At 38.9% G+C, this 18,248-nt stretch overlaps 1 protein-coding gene across 1 annotated transcript in view; it reads left to right on the forward strand.

Moving 5' to 3' along the window:
- Col1a2 (collagen type I alpha 2 chain) overlaps positions 1 to 17,997 on the forward strand; it is a 35,294-nt gene extending 17,297 nt beyond the window's left edge. The window contains exons 25-52 of the mRNA XM_069996508.1: positions 61 to 159; positions 548 to 601; positions 1,195 to 1,248; positions 1,400 to 1,453; positions 2,050 to 2,103; positions 3,066 to 3,110; positions 4,407 to 4,505; positions 5,679 to 5,786; positions 6,478 to 6,531; positions 7,420 to 7,473; positions 8,166 to 8,219; positions 8,321 to 8,374; positions 8,472 to 8,579; positions 8,978 to 9,031; positions 9,865 to 9,918; positions 10,893 to 11,054; positions 12,046 to 12,153; positions 12,818 to 12,925; positions 13,214 to 13,267; positions 13,354 to 13,461; positions 13,597 to 13,650; positions 14,037 to 14,144; positions 14,624 to 14,677; positions 14,787 to 14,894; positions 15,224 to 15,476; positions 15,875 to 16,059; positions 16,746 to 16,988; positions 17,533 to 17,997. Coding sequence (XP_069852609.1) covers positions 61 to 159; positions 548 to 601; positions 1,195 to 1,248; positions 1,400 to 1,453; positions 2,050 to 2,103; positions 3,066 to 3,110; positions 4,407 to 4,505; positions 5,679 to 5,786; positions 6,478 to 6,531; positions 7,420 to 7,473; positions 8,166 to 8,219; positions 8,321 to 8,374; positions 8,472 to 8,579; positions 8,978 to 9,031; positions 9,865 to 9,918; positions 10,893 to 11,054; positions 12,046 to 12,153; positions 12,818 to 12,925; positions 13,214 to 13,267; positions 13,354 to 13,461; positions 13,597 to 13,650; positions 14,037 to 14,144; positions 14,624 to 14,677; positions 14,787 to 14,894; positions 15,224 to 15,476; positions 15,875 to 16,059; positions 16,746 to 16,988; positions 17,533 to 17,679 — 2,691 coding nt within the window. The 3' untranslated portion in view covers positions 17,680 to 17,997. The remainder of the gene's footprint in view (positions 1 to 60; positions 160 to 547; positions 602 to 1,194; positions 1,249 to 1,399; positions 1,454 to 2,049; positions 2,104 to 3,065; positions 3,111 to 4,406; positions 4,506 to 5,678; positions 5,787 to 6,477; positions 6,532 to 7,419; positions 7,474 to 8,165; positions 8,220 to 8,320; positions 8,375 to 8,471; positions 8,580 to 8,977; positions 9,032 to 9,864; positions 9,919 to 10,892; positions 11,055 to 12,045; positions 12,154 to 12,817; positions 12,926 to 13,213; positions 13,268 to 13,353; positions 13,462 to 13,596; positions 13,651 to 14,036; positions 14,145 to 14,623; positions 14,678 to 14,786; positions 14,895 to 15,223; positions 15,477 to 15,874; positions 16,060 to 16,745; positions 16,989 to 17,532) is intronic.
- The last annotated feature ends 251 nt before the right edge of the window (positions 17,998 to 18,248 follow it).

The following is an 18,248-nucleotide window of genomic DNA, read 5'->3' on the forward strand; positions in this document are numbered from 1 at the left end:
TCATATGCTTGAGGTTGGGAGACAGGTGTATGCTGAGCAAACTTTTAACTCTGGTTTCAGGGCCTTCCTGGTATCGACGGCCGGCCTGGCCCAATTGGCCCAGCTGGAGCAAGAGGCGAGGCTGGCAACATTGGATTTCCTGGACCTAAAGGCCCCACTGTAAGGATCATCACAACTTCCTTTCTCCTCAGTATTTGTTTAGGACATTTCGCAAGAATTCCTATTTCTCTCCTGCTTCTCAGTCTAGTCTACCTCAATACAGGACAACTAGAGGCCGTGTGCCACATTTAAATTATACCTTTACCACATTATCATAACCAGCTGAAAGACCACTTCCTAAATCTGTGCTTCCAAAGATACAGTGGCCTCTTGCTGTGGATGGAGCCTCTTACTGTGTATGAGGATGGATCATGACTCAAATTATCAATTTTTTTTAATTAGGAAGCTCAGAAAAACAAGCAAGCAAGAAATCAGCATTTCAGAACTGTTCTCACTAATTGGATGTTAAATTTGTAAGACTGCTTTTTGTTTTTAATCTTTATTACAGGGTGAACCTGGCAAACATGGTGATAAAGGTCATCCTGGTCTTGCTGGTGCTCGGGTAGGTGCTGATGCCAGAGAAATCTATTTACATGGAAGACACCCAAAAAATATTTCCTTTAGGGTTATGGAATATCATCTGAGATTTTCTTTCTAAGCTGGTATCCTCAAGGGTCCCATGACCATTGTAAAATAGCACATATGAGGGGAAAAACAAAGGAGAGGGTAACAATGGTTGATAGGAAACGTACTCATTACATTACATTACATTACCCGTGTAACTGTAACCCCTCTGAACAGTATCTTTACAATAAAACATATATAAATATATATACAATCAAAAAGATAGCACACAGGGAAGGCAGTGAGCTAAACAAATGGAAATATAAGACAAGGATACTAAAAAGGCCTATGGCCTTTAATTTATTCACTGTGTCATTATGTGGTAATATTCTCAAGCCTTAATAAATCTCTTCCAACCATGGACTTCCCTTGAAACATATCAAAACTTAGTAGTCAACATTCAGGTCTTGGAGTTTAATTCATGCCAAAATGAGAGTTTGGCTTTGAGGACTTAACTGTAAAGTTTCTTTGAAGCATCTTAGACTGCTTGTCCCTCATGTAACCATCAAACTTTCTATTAAACATTTTTAGGGTGCTCCAGGTCCTGATGGAAACAATGGTGCTCAGGGGCCTCCCGGACCCCAAGTGAGTATTCCTCCCACTCCCAAGCCTTTCCTCAATGGAAGGTATCTAGTCCCTTAAAACTCCCATTGCCATTTTCTAGTCCAAATATTGGATAGCCAGGAGGAGCCTGGGCAAGCACTGATATTGATGCTGTCTGACTTGTTGCTTTCAGGGTGTCCAAGGTGGCAAAGGAGAGCAGGGTCCTGCTGGCCCTCCAGGCTTCCAGGTGAGCCACACACATTTAAGCTTCTGCCCATGGCCACACTCTCTACTATAATTCACTGTCTCCTTCTTCCCTGCCACACCAAACATGGCTTCAGAACTGAAGCAGAAGGTGTTTTTGTTTGGTTTTAAGTTTAGCAAGGAGTTTAGTTAACAAACTGGAGAGACATAGAAATGCAAGAGAGAAACATCTCCTGCTTCACATGTTGATGAGTGGTTCTTGTCTCTTAATTTCAATGTGGGGACTTGAATTCTTACCTAGACACCCAGTCATTCTTACCTAGACACCCAGTCATATGACCTAGAAACCCCTAATCATTTTGCTAAGTTTCCAAGTACAGAGACAAGGGGTAATATAGGTCTTGTTATTATTCCAAGCCATGGAGACAAATGGTCTAAACCTACCCAAATACACAGGGATGATAGGTAACTTCAGGACATCCATTTGCCAGACTTACAGAATGCAGTTTGTCAAAGAAAACTTGTGGAATTCATGATCCTGCCCAGACTGATGTTAAGTCATTTCCCCCGTAAATCGGATTATGAGCAAATCCATTACACATGATGATAAGATTGAGGTTTGTATGTTTTTTCATTTAGGGTCTGCCTGGTCCTTCAGGTTCAGCTGGAGAAGCTGGAAAACCAGGAGAAAGGGTGAGTAAACCAAGTGATAATGAATTCACCTAAAATTAAGAATCTTCTTCTGTTTAATGACTTACTGCAGTGCCACTCCAATATGCAAAAGGAAATTTCATATTTCATATGTTAATGATAGTGTTCTGTCTAGTTGGTGCTGAGGGAGAGAATAAAACAAGTTACTTATTTTACTTCAAATTACTTTGTTTTATGGATGGAATGAAACATCACATTATGAAAGTAAGCCCTATTGATGCACATTTCATATAATAGCTTTACTTTTTGTTTTGTTCTCAGTAATATTAAAATACAGATTATTTCCTTCTCCACAGCAAAAACATAAATGCACTGATTTTCCATCAAACCAGACTCTGAAAAATTGCTTTTAATGTTTATCTTGGCATTCAGACGTAACACTGTTCTCCACAATCAGAGCATGAGTTCTGAGTCATTTTCTCTGTAATTGTGATGAATGTGCCTCCATTTAGTTCCATTCTGTGGCCTGGTCTCCTTTGTCAACACTGGGGCACATTAAGGAGACAGCTGGTCAGTAATAAAAGAGATACACTTGGGTATACAATTAACTAGCTAATATACAGAAGAATATGATAATTTCTGCTAAGAAGGCAGTCTGTTATATAACTAAAAACAGGCAATGTCTGATTTTGTTCATTACTATTTATTGTATTATCAAAGGCAATAGTCTGCTTTGTCATTTTTTAAAGATACTGCTGCAAAATTAAAAAATGTACATTTTCTGATACCAAGTTATATCACAGGACCATCTTTGATATCAATGGAATTCTCTTTTTATACCTTCCCTACACAACTGAAAGTTCTGTATCTTTAAGTATTTCTGTAGGTAGTGCCCCTGTAGGTTTATATCATTCTTTCGGAACCCTTTAAATATCATGATTACAAACAAATTTAGAGATCATACAATATATTCCATGCTTTATTTACTTTTGTGTTTTGCCTAGGGTCTTCCTGGTGAATTTGGTCTCCCTGGTCCTGCTGGTCCAAGAGTAAGTGCTACTTGGTTTTCATAAAGTTCTGGCAATCTGTTTTTAAAAGGAGTAATGAAGTTACTGATGCCTATCCTTACATTAAGATCCTAGCCCTCTCCTGCAATCAGGTCTGATCTGTAGGCAATACTAGATACCTAAATAAATAATAAGCTTTTTGATTTAATTGCTCATATTTCTTATGCAATAACCACATGGTACAAGAAGTGTAAGTGAATTAATATATGTATTATAGCAGTGACTTACACAAACAAGTATTATATAGTTGAGTCACTGCTCAGCTTGAACCAAGGGAAAATAATACTATCTTAGAATTTGAAGTCAACTTTTTGCAGTGCATGTTGATGCACAAAGTCTAAAGCTGAACTCATGAGTCGAGTTCTTATTACATTTTTTAAACCTTGGTTTGACTCTAGAACCATTCTATATATTTGGTCATTATTTTTAGAGAATCAACTTTTACCCTCTTCACATCCCACCACATAGAGTAATGAAAATTAACTGAGCACTAAATTCACCTTCACAACATATCTTATAACTTCTGTGTTGCTCCACCATAGAATCTGTGGTTTCAACTTTAAAATAGATGGAATTATCCATGTCTGAATACATAAATAAAATACACAAATAAAATGATTTTTGTCTATGTATAATAGCATACATGGGATGATTTAAGGATTGCAGTTAATGTATCACATTGTATTACTAGATAGGAAGACCAAAACTCATTTCATAAACCATAGTACCATGGAACCACAGCTATTGAGAGGTCCTTTGACAGAGTTGCAATGTGGATCTTCTGACAAATATTCTGGGCCAGAGAGTGTCATGTTCTACCTATATTTAGAGCAAATTTGGAGGTAAATGGATTAACTTGTAAGGCCCCAGTTGAATATTTTAAGTGTTGTATCAGTGCACTATTTAAAAGGTGGTAGAGATAAAAGAATATAATCTTACCTATACCTGACACATAATCTAAAGCACCACAATCTTTTCCTTTAACTAGAATGCATAACTGACATTTATTTTTACCTGTAGAACTATTACAGCAAAGAGGATTTTTTAAAAAGTAACCTATTTCTAAATAATTATGCCCTAGAAGCAGCACATTTTGAATTGAGACCACAGGCATTTTCTATCTCTTCCCCTTCTCTTCATTTCATCAGTGGATAAATTACAAAGGAGATTTTAATTTGCTGAAAATGTGAAATAATCAGGGCTAATGATATAAGCAAACATGGGCCACAGGGCATAAAACAGTGTCTCTAAAAGCGACTTGTCATTTCTCCTTTACAGGGGGAACGTGGTCCCCCAGGAGAAAGTGGTGCTGCTGGTCCTTCTGGTCCTATTGGAAGCCGCGGTCCTTCTGGACCCCCAGGACCTGATGGAAACAAGGTAAAACTTCCTGTTTTGTGGATTAGCTGCATGACCCCTGTATCCTAGAACAACTAAATCCTTTACAATAGAAAAAAAATGTCTTCAGATTTCATTTATTTCCAATTCTGTAATGATCCTCAAATCAACACATAGCAATTTACTGCTGACTCCAGGGCACCTGAACTATTTCAAAAGAGAAAAAGTATAGTGGCAAGGATGAGAGTGTTCTACAAACAATAATGAATTAGTAATTAGTGTCAGTTTTGCCTCTTTCCTCATTACATCATTTAAACCTTCATTTGGCTCTAGAACCATCCTTTTTATCTGACCATTATTTTTAGAGAAGCAGCTTCTGTAGAAGTATTACACATAGAGTAATGAAAATTAACTGGGCACTAAATTCACTTTCACAACAGGTCTTAAAACTTCTATGTTGTTCCACCAGAGAATCTGTGGTTTCAATTTTAAGATATGGAATTATCCATGTCTGAAAATGGATTACTTGAACCACAATAAAAGAAGGCAAATCATATTACTTCTGATTCATACCTTCCAGGACAAGAATGTGAAGAGTAGTCACAAGAAGCAATTTTAGTATGTGGAATGGTATAAAAGAGAAAAAAATTGAAACAAGATAAGAGGGAGAGAATAAATGAGAAAGAAAATATAGTGGTGTGAGATGGTGTTTTCTGAGGGATCTATTCATCGCAGGAGCCAATAGACAGGTTTTAAGTACATAGAATTGTAAGGTTTATATAAAAATGGAAGCTATAGTCTCCATTCTTAAGTATACTAAAACACAAACATTTCCCCAGTTGACAAGGTTTTGTTCCATGTTTCTTGCCTGGGCTAAGAGACTTATCCAATAAAGGCGATTGTGGGCAAACACTTTTCAAGCTCAACTTCCCATTAACCTAGTCTCTCCTCTTTCCACACCTTTCTCCCTTAAGAGGATTGGGAACAGGTTAAAGAAGAATCACAACCACCCACTCCCACAACCCTCTTCGCTTTAGTCATCCTGTCATTAATAGTATCTCCTTGTTATATTCTTTCTCTTCTCAATGGCCCTCTTTTGTGTCTCTAAGCAAGCAAGAATGCTATTAAATGTTTAAATTGGAAATCCAAGAGGTTGAATCTCCACTTTCTTCTTTTGCTACTGAAATAATTGATTTCACATGTATTTGTTTCAAGGGTGAAGCCGGTGCAGTTGGTGCTCCTGGCAATGCTGGTGCATCTGGTCCTGGTGGACTCCCAGGAGAGAGGGGTGCTGCTGGGATACCTGGAGGCAAAGGAGAAAAGGTACCCTGTCAGTATTAGAGACCTTACACACCATTGGTGATCTCAAGCAATGAAAGCTGAACAATTTTTGTGGGTTTTGTTTTGGGGGGGTGTTTAGTTTTTTTTGTTTTTGTTTTGTTTTTTTACAATTCTTGGCAGGTAGTCTGGTAGCATTTTGCCATCTATCTATCACGTTTCCCTCTGCCACCAAACACCTACACACTTCTGAACTCACTAATCTGGCAAAATTTCTTGCTACCATGGAATTTCATGCAAACAGATGGTGTTGAGTAATACATGAGGCTCATTTTAATGCCACTAACAATAATGCCTCATTCTGCCCTAATTAATGGGAAGAAGCTATATTGAACAGCTGTCAAGCGTGCTGCTGCATTAGTTATGCCATAAAAGTGATCAGGCACTGCAGCCCGTTGTGATGTTGCCTCACAATTCTGTCCACATGAATTTGTACCTTGCTTGATTATGTATCAGAAGGGTGTATCGGAAGTAGAAAAAAAAATGTTCAGTGATATTCTAGAGAGGACTTTGCTCTTATTTCTCCTTCATTCAACACCCTGTAGGATTGAAAGTTCCTCCATCTTAAATGACTAACAGCATCATAACATCGTCTGCAAAGAAAAAAAATCACCTCCAACAAATTCTGGTTTTAAAACTTGGTGCCAAAAATGTTGCTCTTGCTTTATACTTTCAGGGTGAAACTGGTCTCAGAGGTGAAATAGGTACCCCTGGCAGAGATGGTGCTCGTGTGAGTAAATTTTTACTTTGTACTTAGATCTTTGTTTAACATTTTCCTTCGTTTCAATTGAGAAACTTTCCAGAATAGAACCATTGGGGGGGGGAAAGGAAGCAGGGAGGAAAGGAATTCAAGTTTAGTGAAATAGTATTCCATTCCTTTCTGGATCATTAATAATATTATTTTACATGTTCCAACAGAAAAATTCAATTAGGCATATCCCTTTGAAAATCACAACCTGAATTTGCTACCTCCCATAGTTTTAAATATACCAGTTACAAATTGCAGACCCAAAGCTCAAGGTTTAATAAATAACATTTAATGATTGTTTTTTAAGTGGTAAGACAGCTTCAAGAAATAATATTTATCTTAAAAAATAAGAGCCAGAACCCCTAACAAGGTGTTACAGCTATTCACATATATGCCTTAGGGATTCTGTCTAAGAGCAGCCTTAATGCCAAGGCAATGACAAAAATATTTTATCTAGGTATAATTACCCAGAGGTATTTCTAGGCCAGTCTACTTGGGTTCTTTTCACCTCTCCCTGTAGCTGATTCCTAGTAGTCTTTTTCTTGAATCACCCAATTCTAAGGATCCCAAATAGCACTACTCATTTGCTGTTTTCCAGAGACTTCTACAAGAGTTCAACTCTCCCTAATCTCCAGCCTGCCCGTGCCTTACACATTTTTACAACCTTTATTACTGGAGTGTTTTTGTCCTCCAACTAATTTTAAGATAGGTCTTAATATTATTGTCTCTTTAACAACTGGAACTGAAATGTATCAGGAGCTTTCTTAGTGATCAACTAACATGTATACACACTTAACAGCAGAGAATGACAAGTTCACTTTTGATGGAGTGGAGAGTTATTAATAAAACATGTTTCCTTGTTGACATTAGGGTGCTCCTGGTGCTGTAGGTGCCCCTGGTCCTGCTGGAGCTACAGGTGACCGAGTGAGTATTCATTTCCATGTATCTGTCTTGAACTGATAGCACTGACTAAACCTTTCCTGCGCGTGCTAGTCCCCAAGAGCTCCAGCAATTAATTTCTACAGCTTGGTAGAACAGCCACATATTTAAAATCCTGTGGTAGGGCAGCAGGAAACAAATGCTATGTGTTTAAAGTTCTCTTTCCCATCTTATAAATGTACTAGCAATCTGATCTATACATAATCCCTGTCATTTGTTTTAAAGACTTTCCCTGTTGCCCATTAACAATATCTTAATGCACTAAGCCTCCTCAAAGCTTTCAATTATTTAAGGAAATCAATAAAATACATAGCACGCCTATTTCACATCAAACAGACCATTTAAAACATGCCTTATTTATCGTATTGCTAAGATTGCAGCTAATAGATCAGTCCTATGTCCATCTAAAAATTAAACTGTCCTTCTGGTATGGTGGGTACTGACTTATAGTGGTCTGTAACTGTACAGCCAATACCACTTGAACTCTTAAAATGAATACAACAATATGAAGAGGAAGAATCCACTTCATTTTCCTCTGAGATGTCCATTAGTTATCTCTTCCAGGACAACTGCTAACTCTGACAATAGCCCACTGTTTCCTAATGTTCTCTGTCCCTTCCATTCCTGGAACACCTGTGGAAAGCACATTAACAAACACATCTTTGGTCCCGTTACAGGGTGAAGCTGGTGCTGCTGGTCCTGCTGGCCCTGCTGGTCCTCGAGGTAGCCCTGTAAGTAGAAATCTGTCATTTTGACACTCAGGTCTCAAAACCCATAGACATTTATGAACCTAAGATTTGCTAAGACATCTTAAATCCCTTTTCCTCCATAGGGTGAACGCGGTGAGGTTGGTCCTGCTGGTCCCAATGGATTCGCTGGTCCTGCTGTGAGTATCACATAATGAAGTTTCATCTGTAGATATCCCAAGTTGGAGAGCAGAGTGAGTCAGACTATCAGAGCTATTAACTGTTTTTCTCCAACAGGGTGCTGCTGGTCAACCTGGTGCTAAAGGAGAGAGGGGTGCTAAAGGGCCTAAGGGTGAAAATGGTGTTGTTGGTCCCTCGGGTCCCGTCGGAGCTGCTGGCCCATCTGTAAGTGAATTCTGTGTTGTTTAACACAGTGTTTGTACATTCCCCTAGATTATATACTTTCACACATATCAGTTAGTGCCCACTGTATTCCAGGAATTATACATAGATTTTTTTTAATTAACAATTTACTTCACAGTGTCTAAGAGTTTTGTAGATGTTATCTTATTTTTGTTCTTGAATACCCATAGGATGATTATGTTGAAGTAGAACATTTGTTTTATATGACATAATCAATTTTTCATTTCTGAATGTTCTTCTAATGGATATGAGAATAATTATCTTGACTAAGAAGAATAACATTTATAAGATCTTGTGTGTGTGTGTGTGTTCATGAGTGTGGGGGAGAGGGTAGGAGAAAGAGAGAGAGATTTAACTCTTATCTTTTTATTTGCATTTAGGGTCCAAATGGTCCCCCTGGCCCTGTTGGAGGTCGTGGTGATGGAGGTCCCCCTGTGAGTATTTACAGTGGACTCATCACTTTTCTTTAGAATGTTTTAGGGACAGTCTGAAAGTTTTGAGATTTTTGGTAAATTTGAACAAGAGGGAAGAGAGTCCTAAGATTCGAGTTCATTTTAATAGAGCAATTCTAATCTTGTATCCAAGGTCAGCTACTTGGATAGTAACTTAGTCCCAACTGCACATCAGCCCAGTGTATGCTATTACCACCTTGACTGAGATAATATACCCAATGTCAACTCCAGGCAGTTTAATTCTGAAGTAAATACAATCTTTTCTTAGTGCCCTATATATTTTTGTGTATGTCCTTCTTCTGCCTGGCCAAGTCTTTGCCTTTGCATCCAGTACTATCAAACTAACTCTCTAAAGACCCAGAGATCTCCTGGAGTGAACTCCACTGATGTTTTCTGCTCAGTAGGAAGGGCCTTAATGCTCTAGGTCATTTTTGTAGCTTCCTCTATAGATAGTGCCTATGTCCCTAGCACCCAGACTGGTAGTTAAGATGGTTACTTATACTTAAGTGTATACATTCTTGTGTATACTTAAATAAGCATAAGTGTCATTGTATCTTATATTAATCTTATAAACATCCTTTAAAAAAAAGTCTATCAAAACCTTAATGCACAATATGGGCATTGCAATTGCTGAGAAGGAAGACATGTGGAGAAGGGGCTACCATGGTTCTGGTTAAATAATACCAACCGGAGGCTGCATGCTACTTATTCTTTAGTCCATGTTAGTCTTGAGAAGATTTGTCAAAGAAGTTTCTGTTCTGTGCACATCCTTAGAGTTGGTTTAATGATGGAATTGTAATGTGCTTGGTTCTCAGGGTATGACTGGTTTCCCTGGTGCTGCTGGACGGACTGGTCCCCCTGGACCCAGTGTAAGTCAAACACTCCATAAGTTTTCATTTACTCAAGCTAAAAGATCTAGCGTCTGGTTGGAAACTAGTAAGAAACTCTCTGTGATACATTGACTATTATTTGCTATTACTTTCTTGGTCTAAAATCAATTTTTTTCTAAATCATGAAGGCAAAATCATCACAAATTGCATTTTATAAGATCAGATTAAAAGGCTTTAATTCATGCAAGCACCAGTCCCCTTTCAGAGGCATGATGTCTGTGTATTAAAAAAAAAAGAGAGAGGCTTTAGTCACATATCAGATATTTCTATATCTAATTACCCTTTATGGCTAACATTCTGCCTCTGTTGTTGAAGTATAATTGTCCCTGAATTTAAAGGTGGTTTGGTCTTTAATTTAATTCTGATTCAGACTCTCCTGTCAGGACTCAAGAGAATTTAATTAATTACCAAGGATTAAGTCTTCTGGTTAAGGTTTCAGGGGGAAAAAAGTAGCAAAGATGTTGATTTCTTGAAATCCTTTTAGAGGTTCATAACAGAAAAAAATCTTCATTCCCTGTAGGCATTTAATTAAACCTAGTTGAGAGCATATGTGATTCTTCAATTGTAAACAAATGTCAATGTTGGCTTTGTTCAAAAAGAAACCCAAAGTCACATTCATTTAAAACTCTTCTGTCTCCTCATAGTTCTGAGTTCAATATGCCAGATGCCAGCAGCATGACATTGCTTTTTGTCACTGAAAATGGCCATAGAAACTGACTCAATAATTCATAATCACTATTCACTCAACTATTCACATCTCAGAAGACAGAAGTTTTTTTTTTTCATGAGAATGTTTTTCTAAAAAAAAATCTAAATCTGTCCCAACATTGCTGGGGTATTGTTCTGTGGTATCACACAGTTTTCATCTTAATAGCTACAACCAACCTCTGCTTCTCATTTCCAGGCCCATAATAATTAGTAGAAAGTAAATGATAGTGTATATTTGCTCACAGGGTATTACTGGCCCTCCTGGTCCCCCTGGTGCTGCTGGTAAAGAAGGGCTTCGTGGTCCTCGTGGTGACCAGGGTCCAGTTGGCCGAACTGGAGAAACAGGTGCATCTGGTCCCCCTGGCTTTACTGGTGAGAAAGGTCCCTCTGGAGAGCCTGGTACTGCTGTAAGTGATTTCAAACTCTTTTTTCTTAATATCTGACAATGAGTTAAAAAATAACACCTCTTTTTTCAACACCAATAGCTCACACCTGTAATCCTAATTACTCAGGAAGCTAAGATCTGTAGATCATGGTTCAAAGCCAGCCTGGGCAGGAAAGTCCATGAGACTCTTATCACCAATTAACCACAAAAAAGCCAGCACTGGATCTGTGGTTCATGTGGTAGAGCACTAGCTTTGAGCACAAAAGCTCAGGGACATCACCCAGACCCCAAATAATAATAATGCCCCTCTACAAATCCTTACGCAGCATATATTTGTTGATACCTATTGCAGGCTCTGAAGTAGAACTCAGTTGAACCACACAACCTGTCCACGGCAGATTGGGGATGTGGTGGCTTGAGCAGATGCTCAGAAAGAACATCATAGGAATGATGAGATGGGAGTAAACAAGGAAACTCAACTTTTATGTTACATCAGCCCTTTAAACTATTGAGGTCACTTAAGGTACCAAGATTCAAATAGAATCCCATGCTTGTGGCCACTGTGCTGTAAATTAATCATTTCAGTAGGCTACTAAAATACTTAAACATGCCTTGTCAGGTGTTATTGCTGCTGTGAAAAGTGCCTTTATTAAACCTTAGAGGTCAAGCTCAAAATTTGCTTTCCTGCTTAGAATCTATAAACACTTTATTCTACTCCCCTGAAGACTTTACGAATCTCAACTACACACACACACACACACACACACACACACACACACACACACACACACACACACACACACACAGCATGTTGTACCATTGACCTCAAGGAAGAAGCAGGTACAAAAAACTATACCTGCCAAGATACAACTAAAGGAAAAATGTGTCCCACTGTTAGAAGGTCACTAACCTTTCTTTAAACTGAGGACAACTCATTCACATAATCTTCAAGCAAAGCTATGTTATCACCTAGGGTATTTGTAGTAATGCTCAGTATTTTCACTTTTGTTTAGGGCCCTCCTGGCACCCCAGGTCCTCAGGGTCTTCTTGGCGCTCCTGGTATTTTGGGTCTCCCTGGCTCTCGAGGTGAACGTGGTCTGCCAGGTATTTCTGGTGCTCTGGTGAGTGCTTGACATCATTCTGGTTCTCATTAACATAATAAAAGGTTTTAAAAGCTGCCACTTCAAACATGACAGATTGATCACTGAATAACTCCACTTAAGATTTTTTATTCATGGCATTTTCTTTATACAGATCGCATGTCATTTATCTAAGAAGCTTTAATACCACCTTACTTAGACACACACTATAACGATAAAGCAGCTTAACATTATGCAGGATGATTTTTGTTCTTTCTACGCACTTGAGAACAACATAAGCTTTCATTGCATTGACTTCCCTGCAATGGGAAATGCTGGCATCATCCTGCAGAATGAAACTGGAAGTTCTGAATCATTCCATTTAACCTTACCTGTGACAAGAACTAGAAACCATCTCATCTCTATAAACTCTAGGAACTTTATCCATTCCATTCAACTGGGATGTTGGATGTAACAAGCTTCCCTGTGCACAGCAATGCTCCATCATTGCACAACTGACCCTCTAAGTGAATAGAAAGGAGGGCCAGGGGGACGCTCACTATGCATCCAGTCACATTGCAGCCTGTTCCCCTTCTATGTTCTTTCTCTCTTTAAACTAGAATTTCCTGGGGGATTGTTTCAGAAGGGTGAGGTTAGAATGCTATCCAATGAGAGCGAAGTCATCTCATCTTCTCTGCCTTTTTAGGGTGAACCTGGTCCTCTGGGCATTGCTGGCCCTCCTGGGGCCCGTGGTCCCCCTGGTGCTGTGGGCAGTCCTGGAGTCAATGGTGCTCCCGGTGAAGCTGGCCGTGATGTGAGTCTAACCCTTGAAAACTTAAAACTGAGAGCCTCATGTTCTCATGTGGCAAGTCCCTCAACTGAATGGTCTGTTTCTCCACAATATCACTGGCATGTTATGGCCTCTCTTAGCATTAAAAATTTGAAAAGTTACTTGGGCTGGAGAATGGGCCTTTACCCAGCACATTTTATATTTGGGTCCAAATGTTTAAAATATCTCTAAAAAGACATCTAACCTAGCAAGTTCTTGCTCCTATTCTTTAACAGTCTGAGCACTGACTTCATTCATATGGTGTCTTTATAGGGCAATCCTGGAAGCGATGGTCCCCCAGGTCGTGATGGGCAACCTGGACCCAAGGTCAGCACACTTCTTCATCTTTCTTTAATTTAATAGTGATTAGAATACAGGCAGATTGGCGCTAAACTTCATTTCACCTTTGGTAGGGAGAGCGTGGTTACCCTGGCAACATCGGTCCTACCGGCGCTGCAGGTGCACCTGGTCCTCAAGGCTCTGTGGGTCCTGCTGGCAAATATGGAAACCGTGGTGAACCTGTAAGTCCGTAAATGCGAGTCCCTCAAGCTTTTCATGGGCCTCACTTCTGACTTTGCTCTTAGAAATGGCTGGGGCACAGGAAGAAGGCTCTGGGAATAGCTAATGAATTTCTGTTTTTCTTTCCCAATTCACAGGGCCCTGCTGGCTCCATCGGTCCTGTCGGTGCTGTAGGTCCAAGAGGCCCTAGTGTACGTACATGGTGAAGATTTCTTACAAATTAATATATAAGAAAATCAATCCTGACATCCATTATATCGGTGGCTAGATAGATACAGAAAACATATAATATAGAGGCTAGATTTCCTATTTTTTAAATATTTAGTCCACACTTAATTGATACAGATAATTTGGTGTATCTTAAGGTTTATCTGCTTATTTGCTTTACATAATTCTAAGACTGGAGCCCTTTTTCTATAGCTAAAACTAAGGCAGACTACCAGGAAAGAACTCATCTAAACATTTGTATGTCTGGCAAATGAGATGATTGAACAGCATTTATAGAGGAGTGTCATTAAATTTTTACATAAATGAATGACTAAATAAATGTTCTCTTTATGCTTTTCTTGCCTTGCAGGGTCCTCAAGGCATTCGGGGTGAAAAGGGAGAGGTTGGTGACAAAGGACACAGAGGGCTCCCTGGCCTTAAGGGACACAATGGATTACAAGGTCTTCCAGGCCTTGCGGTAAGCACGAGTTGGTCATCCATCCTATAAACTGACCTCAATGACCTTCAGTTCACTTCTTCAGATACTTCACTGCTTTTGTTCTAATATATCCTGCTTCATATCCTTGTTCCATTCCCTGGCTAACTCCATCTTTCTCAGAGATGATGCTATTACCTACCAACACAAAAAGGCAAGAATTAACGGAGAGAAAAAGATACACATATTAAAACCTCCTGGTAACGATATCCTTCAACCCCACTTAAAATAAATATCATTAGAGAGATGACTAATATTTCACTGTTGAAATAGCTGTGAAAAAGAAATAATTGAATATAATAGACATAATGAGAGAAAAGAGCCCCACTTTACATTTTCAATTTTCTCAATCCAGAGTCCATTGAAACTAATGTTTTCTATTCAATGTGAAAGAAAAAACTAATGTATCCATTGACACGTGTTCAGAAAGCATAATTTTTTTTTCTGTTCTCTCGTTAAAGGGTCCGCATGGTGATCAAGGTTCTCCTGGTACTGTGGGTCCTGCTGGTCCCAGGGTAGGTGAATTCAAAAGACAGTTCAGTTTTGAAATAAAGCATTATATTAGCAGTGATCTCCTTATCAGATTTCCCTCTCTCACATGCAATTGATGTCCTTGTTCCTTAGGGCCCTGCTGGTCCTACAGGCCCTGTTGGCAAAGATGGTCGCTCTGGACAACCTGGTGCTGTCGGACCTGCTGGTGTTCGAGGCACCCAGGGTAGCCAAGGTCCTGCTGTAAGTATAACTGGGGGAAATAATGTATCTCTCCAATCTAAGGCATTTCTTCCAACTAAACCAAGGGAATTTTGGCAACACACTGGAGGAACTCCACCTCCATGGATTTCCAAAGATAGCTGAAGAATTGTCTGTGGGCAATAGGCTTTTTAAAAAGCCCCTTTCCTATAAGTGTACCTGAGAGCAAGTTATCTATTACATGAACTTGATTCTTTTTCATTTATCCAAACACGCTTTTGTGTGAAACTCAATTGAAAGCCTGCTGCCATTGATCATTCTTATTCTAACATGTAATTCAAAGATGCTCCTCTCCCATCTTACCCTCACAGGGTCCTCCTGGACCTCCTGGTCCTCCTGGCCCTCCTGGCATAAGCGGTGGTGGTTATGATTTTGATGGAGACTTCTACAGGGCTGACCAGCCTCGCTCACAACCTTCTCTCAGACCCAAGGACTATGAAGTAGATGCTACTCTAAAATCCCTCAACAACCAGATTGAGACCCTTCTTACTCCTGAAGGCTCCAGGAAGAATCCAGCTCGTACTTGCCGTGACCTGAGACTCAGCCACCCAGAGTGGAGTAGTGGTAGGTCAAAAATGTCCAACAAGGCTGGCCTTTCTCACAAATTGAAATTTCCAATATCAATCCCTACTGACATTTTCAATAAAGATGTATCTGACCAAAAAATACATTATGGACTTAATAAAGCATCATTTTCTTTTCCCAACTCATACCTATCCTCAACTTTACCTTAGAAATTATTTTGCCATTTTTTGTGATAAATACCCAAATTTGACATTGCCTGGAAGAGAAGAGAGAAGAAACTATCTAGTCTTAAAAAAATTAGCCACCCTTTTCCCAGTAATAATGAAATAGCAAATGTAACTGTGTTCAAAAATGTTACTTATGGGATTAAGCATACTCAGTTTTCCTAAACTGTCTGCTTAATGAGAAGTTTGAGTTGTATCTTGTTTTCTGGAAAGGTTACTACTGGATTGACCCTAATCAAGGATGCACTATGGATGCCATCAAAGTATTCTGTGATTTCTCTTCTGGTGAAACCTGCATCCAGGCCCAGCCTGAAAACATTCAAGCCAAGAACTGGTACAGGAGTGCTGCAGCCAAGAAACATGTCTGGTTAGGAGAAACCATCAATGGTGGCAGCCAGGTGAGCAATCCTACAAATATTCTTTCCTCTACTAGATACTATTTCTCTAGGATTGTTTGTTTTTTAATTATATGAGTTTGACTCCATTATCAAAATGGACTGATTAAAAGAACCTGCTGCTCCTTGAGATCCAATTCTGTATTAGATTGCATAGTGATAGATGATTGAGTGGACACATTTTTATAACTCAACGTCTAATATTCAAATTTGACTTAATTGATAATCATTGAAGAAACAAGCCAATGTCACTTAGTGTAAAGGTGAACTGGCCAGCATATAACCCACAGCCATGCATATGCATTTTTGGAACGTGAGCAGCTTTCCAGAATTTTTAATGAAAACTTTTCTCCAACATTACCTACTTTAACTTGGGAAAATTACAGAAATACCAAAAAGGAAAAATGTCTGAATGTCTGTCCTATCACTCTTTTATTCTAACAAATCTGCATACACATCAACACTTAACCAAAACAGGTGCCATTTTCAGAAGACCTTGCCTTAGCCTGGTGATGTTTATCTCCATCAAAGTAACCAATACTTTAGAGATAGAATTCAGAGATGGAATTTCTTTTTAAAATACTGTTTTCATTTGAGTCTATTATTCCTGTTCACACCAAGTTAAAAAAATTATTGTCAGTTTTTGAATCTTTCTTCACTTAACTGGACTTCCCATCTTTTTTCTATAGTTTGAATATAATGTAGAAGGAGTGACCTCCAAGGAAATGGCTACTCAACTTGCCTTCATGCGCCTGCTGGCCAACCATGCCTCCCAAAACATTACCTACCACTGCAAGAATAGCATCGCATACCTGGATGAGGAGACTGGCAGCCTGGATAAGGCTGTCATTCTGCAGGGCTCCAATGATGTTGAACTTGTTGCTGAGGGCAACAGCAGATTCACTTACACTGTTCTTGTAGATGGCTGCTCGGTAAGTAATAGTAAAATAGTGGTGGAACATTTATTTGAGAAACAGGATAGAGTAACAATATGCAAAGTATTCCCTACATGTTTTATAAGTACAAAATAATTAAAGTTCACTAATAGCAGTACTGCATCTTACCAAACCCCAAACACACACATACACACACACCCCGAACTAAAAATGATAATCGAGAAATATAAAGCATGTTCTCTACAAGATAAATCCTATAAATAATAGAAAATTTAAAATTTACTAGTAGCAGTACTGAGTACCCTCCCAACTTCCTCAGATACAAATACACACAGAGACCCACCAATTCTATACCTATAGAAATGTCATTTGGAATATGCATATTTAAAACAGACTATAAAGACACCTTTGATGCTATAGTTCCAAGGCTGAGCCTGTGCAAGTTGTGAGACGCCTATGTTCAGAATGACATAAACAAGCCAAAAAGTAGTCCTTACAAAATCTAAGGTTCAAATGTCCAGTAGGTATAGAAATAGCTACTTAATGTATTTTTTTCTTTTCTTTCTTTTTTTTTTCACAGAAAAAGACCAATGAATGGGGAAAGACAATCATTGAATACAAAACAAACAAGCCATCTCGCCTGCCCTTCCTTGACATTGCCCCCTTGGACATCGGTGGCACGGACCAAGAATTCAAAGTGAGCGTCGGCCCAGTCTGTTTCAAATAAACGAACTCAACCTAAATTAAAAATCAAAAAGGAATCTGAAAAAAACTTTCTCTTTGCCATTTCTTCTTTGTCTTCTTTTTTAACTGAAAGCTGAATTCTCCCATTTCTTCTGCACATCTCCTTGCTTAAATTGTGGGCCACAGTGAAGAGATTGACCAGAGCATTGTGCAATACAATTTCATTAACCCCCTCTTCCTCTCCCCCTCCCCCAAAGATTTGGAATTTTTTTTCAACATTTACACCTGTTGTGGACAATGTCAACCTTTGTAAGAAAACCAAAATGAAAATTGAAAAATAAATAAAAACCATGAACATTCACACCACTTGTGGCTTCTGAATATCTTCCACAGAGGGAAGTTTAAAACCCGAACTTCCAAAGGTTTAAACTACCTCAAACACTTTCCTTTGAGTGCGATCCACCTCATTAGGTGCTGGCCTAGACAGACATGAACTGAGGTACTTATTTTGTTCATAATGCAAAGGTGCTAGTTAATAGTATTTCAGACACTTGAAGAATGTTGATGGTGCTAGAAGAATTTGAGAAGAAATACTCCTCTGTATTGAGTAGT

The sequence above is a fragment of the Dipodomys merriami genome, unplaced genomic scaffold (genome assembly GCF_024711535.1).
Source record: "Dipodomys merriami isolate MVZ:Mamm:240054 unplaced genomic scaffold, mDipMer1.0.p SCAF_5, whole genome shotgun sequence".
In the NCBI taxonomy this organism is placed as follows: domain Eukaryota; kingdom Metazoa; phylum Chordata; class Mammalia; order Rodentia; family Heteromyidae; genus Dipodomys; species Dipodomys merriami.